Below are 12,755 nucleotides of genomic sequence, written 5' to 3' on the forward strand. Positions count from 1 at the left end.
ATTCTCACATGGGATAAATGAACTGTATCAAAACTGAATCTGCCTTCCAGGTTCTCACAATTTCCCACTCCGTCTATGTCACTCATTTGTGTTACTGTGCTGGTCGCCGGAGCCTTTTGCAACTCCTGCCCACTGTACACAATTCTTTTTATTGTTATTACTCTTCTCGTGCGTTGGAAACTTTCAGCAGTTACTATATTCATCTGAAATTTCCCAGCTTGGCAAAAATGTTGAGTTGAATAGTCTTCATCTTTAGCCCTTGGTGCCCACTTTCTATATAAAGACGCCTGAGTTATGGATTCACTTATTATAAACAGAACACTTTTTTTTCTGCATCCTTGCTCTGAGCATTTCACATTAAATTCTCAAATAACTTTCACAGTAATTCCATGAGGTGGGTAAGATCATTATGCCCATCTTCAGGTGAGGAAACTGAGACACAGCAAGGTCATACAGACACTAGTAGAACAGTCAAACTTGAGCCAAGGCTTTGGACACCAGAATCCATGCTCATTAACTTGTGCTGCCAGCCCAAGGGACCATGGTCAATGCCCATTTGATGTCTCAGTCAATGTCATACCACATGATGACCAACTCTTACTGCCAAGCAAGTTGGTAACATCTCCAAAAGGGATCAGTGATAAAATGTGGGTACTTCCAAGGACGAACAGCAGGGTTCCCAGAAGTGTTGAGTAGCTCCAAAGAAATGTAGAACTGCCTCTACTGAGCCCTGGTTTTCCTCTAAATATTGACAAGCCTCCGGGTGGCTTTTTAATAATGACTGCTATATTTCTCAGGCCCTTGCCCAAAAAGCTGCTCTTTGGCCCCAAGAAGCTAACGTCTGAACTATTCAGAGACACACAAAAAAGCATCTAGAGAGGTGTATGACCCTTGTGAATGTTTGTGCAAGGCCTGCCTCAGCCCTCCCAGAGCCGGCAATGACTCCAAAGGGGCTCCAAGTGTTAACTATCTGCTGGGTGGCCCTACAGACTCAGCTGGGGTGACCCCTTCCTCAGCACCAATGTCCTGAACAACCCATTTTTGGGGATCTTGACTTGGAACCTTAGAAGCAGGGCATCATCTGTGTCTCTGAAATGGAAGATAACAAATAAGGGGCCAGCATATTCAATCCTCCAGTCCTTTGCCAACTGCCTGCCACTGGAAGAGATTCACAGGGCACATGCATGGGGGTGGCCCCCATAATCTTGTCATTTTTGTTACTGTAGGCTTGGGTTTCAGTCTGTTAACCCCCTGAGGGATCCCTGACCTGGGCAGTGGGGCTGGGCTGGGTCTTTTGCTCAGGCTATGCAGGCCCATCTAAGAGGCTTGGGAAAAAGCAGGATGCCTGGCCTCCTTGGCCCCTGGTCCCACACTCCAACCCTGGTACTTACGGCCTTATGAAGAGGCACTGAGAGATGAATCCGAGGAAACACCGAAAGTGTTTCTCTGCAAAGTGCAGGGCAGAGCCAGCCTGCACTACCCACCTACACACAGGCCTTCTCAACAGAAAACAGGGTAAGGTAGAGCCACAGACCCACTGCCTGCACTCTTGAGGCAAGACTTTCAAGAGGGACAGGGGCCCAAAGTGAGACTCAGGAAAGGGCAGATTCCGAAGAGGCACATCCCGGCCCACCTAGCCCCAAATTCACCCCGCTCCTTCCCCCACTCTCCTAGGACTCTAGCTCAGAAGATCCTATGGCAGCTCCAACCCCTCGCAGAGCGCCCATCCAAGGCCAGGTGTGCCACTAACACAAAGAATTGAGAGTCAGGAGAGCCTGGACTGAATACAGTTCCTCCACATTTCACTGTGTGAGCTCGGATAGCTCTGCGTGTTCAATTGTAAAGTGGAGATAATGAGACCGACCTTGAACAGTTCCGAATTAAGGTGATGTGTAGGTGTTGTTTTTTTTAAAAAAAAACAAACATAAAATGCTGTACAAATGCAAAATATCCATTTTTGTTATTCCATAGAGTGGGTTCTGATTAAATGTCAACGTTTACTAAAGACTGAGTGTAGGCGAGATTGACATTTCCTATCTTAGCACATACGCACACACTCACGTTGGTCCCTGGAGCAGGCCCGAGGCCTTGTCCATTTGGCTCTGAGGACTTTTTGCCCAAGACCAGCTCCGTAACATTCAGTTATCTTCGCATGTGCCCAAGGAAGACTCTCTTCCTCTTGGGTGTGCAGATATCACAACATCTTCCCCCAGAGTTGGTTTCCATTGAGACCCAGTACTTCTTCCCCAAGGGAATGTTACTCATGCAGTTCCAGCTTCCATGGGGTGTTCCCACGCACTGAAACTCAGCTTGGAAGATTCTCAAAAGGATGTGGGCCTCCTGGTCTGTCTCGGACTGTCCCAGTGCTACTGAGTCAGTCTGCTCCTCCCGCATGGGCACACACGGAGGCTGCTAGAAACAGCTGCACAGCGAGCTCATGGGAAAGTCGGGAGAGGCTGCCACCACTTGGGAGCAGTTCAGAGTAACAGTCAATTTAGGGGCTCCAGTGCCCTGCAGGGTGGGTTCAAATCCTGGCTTGACACTATCTGTTAATGTTGGGCTCTTCATCTACAAAACATGGGTAACATAGTTGTTCCCACCTCATCAGTTTGTTATTAGGATTAAATGACAGAGTGGGTGTTAAAATGCACTTCAGTCTTATTACTGAGCTTGTACCATTACCGACGGACTTAACTTCTTCATATCTTTGGCTCTTCCTTTCTCATACTAACTGATCCAAATAAATAATAAAAATAAAAAACTAATAACAAACAAATAAGTATATGCCTTCTGCTCATTGGGAAGGTCATGGTGTTAGTACTTTATATTCTATTTTACCCCAAATTCAAACCTTGCTCAAGTATCTCCTCCCTGGGGAAGTGTTCACAAGTCCTCCAAGTTGGTTGACAGGCCCCACGTGTGCGCTCATTTGCATCAGGGCTCCTGGCTCTGTACTGTATTGTTTATGTGCTTTTCTATTTCCTTCGTTAGACTGTTATCAGCTTAAGGTGAAAAAACAAACAAATGCATATCACACGGTGCCTTGCTGAATAATGTTCCATAAACGACAATTGTATTATTAGTCACTGGAACTGTCACTCACATTCATTCTGCCACAGAAGCTTTTTGCTGTCTTCTAACTTCACAGCTTTGGGAGTGGGGAGTGTCCCTGCAGATGAAAGGGGCACCTGGGAGCAGAGACAGTGATCGGCGATGGACTTTGTGCTGCTTTTGGCAGGAAACAGAACGAGATTCACCTGTGCTCATTGACTGGTCTCTGGCCTCAACTGGAAGATTCGGTTGAAGAGCCAGAGTTTTTGGGGTATTTCATTCTCTTCAGATGACAGGTATGCTGCTCACAAACCTTCCAGAACTTTGGTGCACAAGGGGTAAAATCTTCTTTCTGGTGGCTGAAACTTGGGGACACTGGCTTCTGGGTGTTGCCAGTACCTTCCCAGGGGAAGCACTCTGCAAGTACATGTTGAATGAATCCTCAGGTGACCTCACTGCACCTGTGTCTGAAGCAGCCAGAGGAAGTGACTCTGGGCAGAGCCTTGGCCTTCAGTGAGTGAAAGGAGAGGATGAAAATGGCTATTCAGACTTTTCCCTTCACACAGGTTGCCTCTGAGCCCCACAGGACAAGGCAGCAGTGCTGACAGGAATTGGGGGCTCTGCCTCAACACCATCCAATGGCAACTGTATTGCCAGGTACTTCACCTCCTATGTCATAGAGAGGTAGAACTCAAGAGTCCATCTTATAGATGATGGAACTGAGACCCGGACTAAAAACCGCCCAAGACCTACAGACTGTAGTCCCAGTCTATCCGCTCTGCCTCTTGGAGAGGAGCCCAAGCTGGTGAAGAGGTGAGATCCTCATCCTCCCTCCCATCTCCATTGAGACTCCAGGAGAGCGAGGCTCTGAGGGCAGGCTTGTGAGCGCCTCAGGGACCCCTGACAACTGTAAGAAGGTGGCAGAGAGGCGGGGTTTGCTGGATTGGAGAGTGTGCACTAAAGCCAAAGCATGGCCAAGTGAATGACTGAGATGGTCACAAGACCCCCACTCCCACTCCTCCTCTCTCTCTCTCTCTCTCTCTCTCTCTCTCTCTCTCTCTCTCTCTCTCACACACACACACACACACACACACACACACAATCACACACACACTTACAGAGTGATTTCACTGTTAGAAAACCTGCACAGACAATAACATATACAGGGTGTCCCCCCAAAATGTATACACACTTTAACAACTGATGGCTGTTAAGTGAAATGTATTTTAATAAACACTGTCTATACATTTTGGGGGAACCCTGCAATTCATTGAGGCTGATACATTCAAGAGAATCATCAACAGCTTCTCAGGTACTTAGGGAAACTCAAGGCCATAACTAAACAAAGCACGAGCATTTGTGTTCATTCTTCTCACACACTCAGGAGAATTCTAAAAGACTGTCTAGATCTTTCTCGAAACTCCACTTGGCCCTGCTGGGATTACCCAACCCCGCTTGGAAACGGGTGGCCCCGGTGTTGGCTGCTCCTGGCTCCCCGTTCAGAAAGCGAGTCCTTTCATGAAGCTCAGCTGTTCCTCGGGCATCCAGCAAAGCTGGTCGTGCAAAGGCAGAGACTGTGCCAACTGTTGGGAACTTTCAGCAGCAGCCTGTGGGGGCAACCGACTGTTCTCTGGAGCAGCCACTTCAGGGACGGTTCAAGCAGCCTATTATTCAGTTGATATAAAAACACCCACCAGCTACATGGCACCAATAACTGAATGTCTCCATTCTTATCGAGCGCACGACACACTGGCCACACTGCCTGGCCGCTCGCTTCAGGAACCAGAAACAACTTCGTTAACCATCAAAATGCACAATCCCAAAGGGGAAGGGGCAGAAAAGAAAGAGCAGCCCTCCTGAGGACCAGAACTCAAAGATTGCTCGATGGGCAAACCACAGTATTTCAACATTGCCAACAAACTCTCTCACTTCAGTGGGAAACTCTCTAAGACGTTTAAGATTTGAAGAGTTTGATAAAGAGGGTCTCAGAGCCACGGACACCATATCAAATGCTTCTTTAAAAAAAAAAGAAGGGCCTGCATGCCTTTTTCCCAATGAAGAAGCTGTCCAGAGGATTTTAAAAACACTTTAATACGCTTTGCTTCCAAAGCATTACACACTATTTCTCCAATAAATTTATGTGTTTCCAGGGAACTCCTGGACCAAAAGGGGGGGAAAAAAGTACTTAAGTAGAAAAATGTCTGGAGATTCCTGTATGCCAATATGTTAACAGACCTTCTCTTTTAATTGTTATTATTTCATATAGCAGCAGTAATCATTCCCTCATCTGCAAAGGAAATATATAATCCAGCTGTGGTGGCTCCAGTAAAAATACCACATCTGTAGATCATTGGCAACACTGTGGAAGCTTGCTCAAATCTAGGCAGTCTCCGAGAGTTCTCTCTCTCTCTCTCTCTCTCTCTCTCTCTCTCTCTCTCTCACCAAAATACATATGGGTACACTTTTCTAAAAGTGCATATACAATTAGCCAAAACTGGTCACTCCTTTGTATGCTGAAAATAGGTTTTTATACTATCCATACCCAAAAGAGAATATTATTCCCAGGACCCACATGCTATGAGAAATCCCCAGAACCTTCCAGGGTGGTGGCTTGGGCCAGTGCCCTTGTCAATATCAAGCAGATCGGGGAAAATTAACGCTTCTGCTTGGTTTCAGGGAGGAGGTTGTACCGCGTGGCTGGCAGCGGGCGGACTGCTGGTTTTCCACTTAGCAGAGAACCGTTTCCGCAGAGGATGGCAGCACCGTTCCGGTCTCTGAGCGCTCGCTCTCCGGTGTATGAAGTCAGAGGTATCACTGAGCACTGGGTGGTAATATTCCAGGAATCGCCGTCGCCCCGGCGCCCCCTCCCCCAGCATCTCCCCCCAACCCAGTGTCTGTTTAGTCTTTCCCCAAAGCCCAGTAGCATCTTATTTCTAAGCCAATTTTCCACATTCAAATCCCCAGCCCCAACGTGCGCCTGGGGCTTTCCGTCTACAGACTTGTAAAAGAAAAGGCAGCATAGCTGAGCCCTGACAGACTTTTATCCCCCCCCAAACACATGCCCCGCGGCTACTGTGCTGGAATGTCCATGGCCCCAAACACTCCAGGTCCCTTTGCATCGCAGACAATAGAGCAAGAAAATAAAATGAAAGTGGACTTACGGCTATGGCTTGCAGCCTTTCCTTGTGCAATTCTGCCTCTGCCATCCTGGAGAAGGGCACACAGGGAGGGGAAAGGAGGAAAAAAAAAACACACGCTGTAGTCACTCAAGGAAATTGATGGGCACCTCGGGGGGGCTCAGGTAGACCCGGGGAGAGCCCCAGGGGCGGCTGGGATCGGCTCAGGGGGTTGCGGGCAGAGCTGTGCGCGCGGCTGGCTCGCCCCGCTGGCTGGCCCGGGCTCAGCCTCTGGCCCCCGCCCGCCCGGCCGCCTGGCTGCGCCCCAGCGCCGCCGCTAACTGCAGCTCCCGCCGCTGCCGCTGGCCGCGCTAGTCCGAACGCGGGCCGCGGGCAGCCACTGGGAGGGCGCGCTGGCCCGGTGCTGGTTCTCCGCCCCGACGTCTGGGCCCTCGCTCCGCCCCCGGGGGTATGCGGGACCCTCGGAAGCGGCCCCCAGAGGCTCTAGGAGGGCAGGAGACCTTGGGGCCGTCGCCGCGGGTGGGAGTGGGGTGGTCCCCAAGACGCGGACAGGCAGCGCGCCTGCGGGCGGGCACTTGGGGCGCGGGCGCACCGCGAGCCACTAGGGCGCACAGCTGGCGTTCTTTGGGGGCCCAGCGGGAGGAAGGGGCGCCTCCAGGGAGCAGATGCCAGCCTAGGGGCCTCTGGTAATAAAAAGTGTGGGGGGGGGGAGGGGAAGGGGGGGGCTGTGCAAGTCCCCAACGCGGGTCCAGCTGAGGCCTCTCGTTTATGTCAGATGCTTGGGCTCCGAGTGGGGACATTTCCCATAGGGAAGGGCTGCCTCGCCCACATGCCTAGATGGCGGTACTGAAACACCAAGGCCACCGGCCAAGGTATAGCTCAAAACAGGCCTGTGCGGCCATATGTGTTTGTAGTCCTGGTGCTCAGCCAGGCTGGGCTGGACAACTTATTCGCTGTGAAACCTTGGGCAACTCACTTAACCACTCTGAACCTCAGTTTCCTCATGAGAAAAATGGAGGGTCAAAGTTATCCGTAATGAACGAGATAAAGGTGCTTCGTAAAGGGCAATCTGCTCTATCCTACCTCTGTGACATTCTGGGCTGAAATTCTTGAGTGTCTATACTCCGATACAGTCTAAAAGGAAAAGTAGAATCCGGTCACTAAAATACGTCACCTGCTACCCAGCTGCGGTGGCTCAGTGGTTGAGCATCCACCCATGAACCAGGAGGTCACAGTTTGATTCCCTGTCAGGGCACATGCCCCAGTGCCAGCTGGATCCCCAGTGTGGGGGGCGCAGGAGGCAGCCAGTCGATGATTCTCTCTCACCAGTGATGTTTCTATCTCTCTCTCCCTCTCCCTTCCTCTCTGAAATCAATAAAAATAATTCTTAGGTAATAATTAAATATTTCACCTCTTCATTACCAACACAGAAGACAGTGCTAGAATGCATCTTTTGAGACAGGCACTGGGCAGCATATGAGAGATGGGTAAGATCAGTCCAAAAATAAATAAATGCTAAAAAAACAAATAAAATATTTCTTAACATTCAGGATGGATCTGCTAGAATCCCCAACATTCATAAGCAGACTTTCCTCCAAAAAAACAGCGACAAAAAATTAGTGTCCTTTTGAGATCCTTGATGCTTCTCAAATGCAGGATTTAAGAAGGTGTTTTAAAAGGTATGCACATCAAATTTTCCCAAATCTCCTCTTTCCTGGGCAAATTCTTACAACGCAACAAAATTGCCTTTTCAACTTTCACGGAGGTTTTACCTGTCACTTGATGATCAGTTACTCCCCTCCCTGAAGACTAAAGCAGCCACCCAAACAGTTTTTACTGGTTGTTTTTTCCCTTCCTTTTCATGACGGGTGTAGGTGGAGCTGTTTGTGTCATAAAGCCAAGCCAATGCCAGATTCGGCAATCCCATTCCAATATATCCAAACTTATACTTCTGGCTAAGACCCATCCGTGTCTTCAAACCTCTCACTTTCTCTTCACTTCCCGCACCAGCTTCAGCAAGGCAAGCCCTCTGAGGGTGTTTGCTCACACATAAACAAAACTGTTCTTACTTCAGGACAGTGACCGCGTAGCCAACCACAGTAGAAAATAACAGGATGAGGAAAGTGAGGCCAGAAAGGTGGAGAGACTCAGCCAGCGCCATAGAGCAGGGATTGAAACTCAGATCAGCCTGCAGAGCCCGTGTTCTTAACACTCAGAAGAGCACAACAACGTGGGTAGACTTAATGTCGCCGCACTGTGCACTTAAAAGTGGTTTCATTGGTAAATTTTATGTTATGTATATTTTACCACAATAAATTCTTAAAAAGGAGTCAAGGGAGAAGAAATGGGGTCGGAGAAGGGCCAGCTGGAAAGATCTGAACCTCAGGATAGAAGGGTCAGGATTGATGTGGGTGCCATTTACTTTGAGGTTATAGCTAAAGAAATGAGAATGGCCAGAGGGGAAAAATAGAAGAAGAGGAGAAAGCCCAGCCGAGGAGGCCAAGAATGTATCATCTGAGGAGTAGAAGGAAAAAATTACCAAAAGCCACATCAGGAGGAAAGGGGTTTTCAATAGGGTCAGATGCTCCTGAGAGGTCAAGGACACAAACTAAGAAGAGGCCCTTGTCTTGGGCCAGTGGGAAGCCCAGGGTGACACCGGAAGAGCAGCGTGTGTGTGGAGGATGAACCTGGAAGCAGTTATGGAGAGTGGAGAATGAAGCATCCATGAGAACAAACCACTCCTTTCAAATCCGTGGATGTGAAGGATGATGGGGGAGGGAAGATGGGGTGCGTCAAGGGGAACTGGAAGGTGGTCTACGGGAAGCAGGGTCAAGTTGAGGGCTATTAGGTCGGGTGAGACTTGAATGTTTCAGGACCAAAGGGGATTAGGCATCATGGGAAATGAGGTCAAAGACACAGTCAAAGGGAAGATAAGTATTAGGTCTCAGAGTGGACCAAAGAGCATCCACTGGTGGCCTGTTTAGCCTTAGGAAAAAAGAACTAACAAAGGAGGGCAGGAAAATGGAGTGGGTAAAGACAAGAAGAAATTATAAGCTGAAGGAGAGAGAAGCTGATAGTGAGTGAGTGTGCATTAGATGGCCTAGTTTTCCCAGCTAATGGAAGGATCATTGGTTGAGACTGATGGAATAGCAGTGGGGAAATTCGGAAAAATAGAAATGGTTTGTAAAGGCCGAAACCGGTTTGGCTCAGTGGATAGAGCGTCGGTCTGTGGACTGAAGGGTCCCAGGTTCGATTCCGGTCAAGGGCATGTACATTGGTTGCGGGCACATCCCCCGTGGGGGGTGTGCAGGAGGCAGCTGGTCGATGTTTCTCTCTCATTGATGTTTCTAGCTCTCTATCCCTTCTCCCTTCCTCTCTGTTAAAAATCAAAAAAAAAGAAGAAAAAAAAAGAAATGGTTTGTAAAGAAGCTGTGGGAAGTGGAAAAAAAAAAACTAAAACATGTTTGCCAACCAGAAGTATACATCGGAATTCCCTGGGGCACATCTCTCTGAATACATGTATAGAATTAAGTTTCTATGGGGTAAGGAAGGGGTTAGAGATGGGTTTAGAACCATTGTACAGACTGAGTTTACTAGCAATAGACAAAAGACTCATGACCAGTTGTGTGTACTTCCTTAGTGGTTTTTAAACAGCTGAGACTTCCTCAGTGGTTTTAACCAGCTGAGGCCCATGATATGCAGTGATTGTGTTTATTCAGTGTTGAGGGTTGTCAAAGCAGGCATGCCAAAAAGTCAAAGGAGAGAAGAAATTTAGAATGCTGAACCCTGGAGTTTCAGCCAGCTGGAAGTATAGTGGACTCTTTCATAAATGTTGGCTGTCTAGCTTGCGAATCCCTTTCCATCTTCGGGGAATTCCCATATTACGAGCCATAGTGAGAGTCAGTGCCACCTCTCATCACAGAAGCTGGGAAATGCCAGACACTTGCTTCCCCAGGTCCCCTGGAACCTATGGCACGGCATGCAGTCGGGGCTCAGTCAGGTGTGCGCACCTGCCAAGGATCTTGAAGACACAGCATTAGATAAATCTTTCAGGTTGGTAGCTCACTCTTGGTCCTGCCCATCGCCCAAGCCCCTTCTCTATTCTTCCTAGCTGTTCTGTGAGCTACTCATGCCTGCTCTGCTCCTATCACTAGAATTGGTTTCTGTTGCCTGTGACTAAGAATCCTAAGTGAAGCAGAGGCATGTGAAATGAATGACTAATGCTTGGCCAGAGAGCAAAGGGAAAACATTTTCTCTTCTTCCTCACTTCTCCCCTCAAATCTCTAAGTTTAGCACTTTAAAAATCAGTGAATCCATTACAAACACAGACATTTATAACCCCAAATTCTTTCATAAGCTTCTATTGTACAGCTATTCTATGCCAGACATTAGGCTACGGCTTGGTATTACAAAGAATTCCTAGTCCAGTGTTAATATCAGTGACCTTTTGCCCCCCCCCCCCCATCTAAAACCTGGAAAGATCTGTTACAATAGTGCATAATGCATGTAACACACCACTGGTTCTTGCTGGGACAGTAAATTGTGTTGCATAAGCACTACCCCTATTGTTTAATGGTTTTTCTGATAGATGCTGCATTGCACAGCTTTATACCGAGAGGATATAGAATGCTAGATTTGCAAAAATAGATGTTTTGTTAATAAAATTTTCAAAATCTATTTTAGGGTATGAGTCCTTTGGGAACCACAAATGATCACAACCCATTCGCCTGTGGGGAAAACAGGAGCGCTCTAAACTGAGAGGGAGATAAGTTCCTGAGGCCCATTGAGTGAGTAAAAGTTAAAGTCTTGTTGAGCAGCAGCAGAGAGTGCAAAATTTCATAGTAACGTGAAGCTTTCCTTTGACAAAATAATTTTAAAAGGAACACCGACGTCCTCTAAAATGTTTGTGTTTTATATTAGTTCTCTTTTGCCTAGGATCTCGTAGAATGTGTGGTCATTCAAAACATGTGTGGTGGCTGCACAGAATCAAAAGGAGGGGAACGGTGCTTGGAACCCTTTTGGCCCCTGTGGTTGTGAACAATTTGGGAAAGTTCATGGGCTTTCAAGTATGTGCTGTTTTTAACAACAGGATTTGAGGGGTAGATTCATATAGGGAGTGCCCATGGTATAAGAAGACAGAAAGAAGTTAGAGAACAGAGTGCCAGCCTGGGCAATAGACTAGTCTGGATGGTATATGTTGACTAGGGCCCTGCATAGCAGACTCTTTATGAACAACTGGGAATCTATCTAGAAACGAATGTTCGTATTTCAGTTTAATGCGTTCCTTTTCTCTCAGTTAGCTTTGGCAGTGAAAGTGAATTGACTTGTGAGTCATAGAGGAACTGAGATGTTCTAAGGAGTATCAGGAATTATAGCTGGATGGTGAGAGATCATTCGACACTTGCCTTGCTTGGACATTCAGATGTTGGTTCATAGTAATCTTGTTATTGACAAAAGTTTTGAACTGTGGGCTTAGGAAGTAGGAGGTGGGTGTGACAGAGAGAAAAGGCATGAGCTCTAAAGACAAGTCAGAATCCAGTCCTCAGACGCACTCACTACTACCTTGAATTCTTTTAGACTCATTTTCCTCATCTTTAATGGTGGAATAATAACTCTAACCTCATCAGGATATTGTGGGAAATCAGAATAACAGATATGAGATGTTTGAGAGTGGCCACACTAGGTCATAATTACTCAACCCAATTATTGCTTCATTAAAAATGTCATAGACCAATCAAAGGAGTGACTTGATTTTACCCACCCTTTTATGGAGGCTTTAAAAAAAAAAAAAGAACTTTCAGTATTCTTAAAGTTCCTCACATTAGTGGGTACTTCTGTCTTCGCATCTTTTAAAAGGGATGATTCTTCTCTGTGTCATCTACTGTCTAGAAATTTGTTCACCAGACTCTCCTTTTCATGATTCGTAGATACCTCAAATCTTATCTTTTAGAATAGGTCAATTTAATCATTATAAATAAGAAGGAATAAGAAGAGACTCTTAAGAGGAGATAGATTCAGTGCTAGGAAAAGATGGAAAGGAAAGTTTAATTTTGGAGGAGCTATACATACCTACACATTAAAATGGCTTCTTGGTGGAGTCCACTCTCTGTGTGGGTGTGAATTAGCTACAAAGTGAAAAAGTCTTTGGGAAGGCCAGTCTGGTTCTCTTAACACCAGCAGACACAGTTGGGTCATTGGCTTCTCAGAGAGCTTAGAGGACAGTCTAGTTTGCCTTAGCACAACGACCACAATGTGCCCCGTCAGCTTGGAATGCCTTTTGGTAGTGTGGCCATCAACACTTTCTTTGTTAGCCATGATTTGATAATGCCGTACACATTCTGCAAGTCAGCACTGCTGACGAGAGAGAGAGATTCCTGTGGGGTTGGCAGTGGATGGACAGTGGCCCATCAACTACATCTTGTGTGCCCTCCTGATTGGGGAATAAATAGTGTGATTGGAAAGTCTAGCTTCAGCTCCTACCACCTAGGGATGTTGAGCCTTTCTGATGCCCTTTGGAGTGTCCAGCATCTTAATATTCCATGCATACACTGCCCACCCTGCATACAC

General features: G+C 47.2%; 1 protein-coding gene across 7 annotated transcripts in view; it reads right to left on the reverse strand.

Moving 5' to 3' along the window:
* Nucleotides 1-12,755, reverse strand: part of PALM2AKAP2 (PALM2 and AKAP2 fusion) — a 445,326-nt gene that overhangs the window by 272,791 nt on the left and 159,780 nt on the right. For 6 of the 7 annotated variants that reach the window (XM_079790539.1, XM_079790536.1, XM_079790538.1 and 3 more), the window contains one exon: nucleotides 6,213-6,258. In XM_079790539.1, coding sequence (XP_079646665.1) covers nucleotides 6,213-6,257 — 45 coding nt within the window. In that variant the 5' untranslated portion in view covers nucleotide 6,258. Of the gene's footprint in view, nucleotides 1-6,212; nucleotides 6,472-12,755 lie in introns of those variants that run through there. The other variant, XM_079790534.1, reaches the window with a different exon arrangement.

This window comes from Cnephaeus nilssonii (assembly GCF_951640355.1).
Source record: "Cnephaeus nilssonii genome assembly, chromosome: 14".
Taxonomy (NCBI): Eukaryota; Metazoa; Chordata; class Mammalia; order Chiroptera; family Vespertilionidae; genus Cnephaeus; species Cnephaeus nilssonii.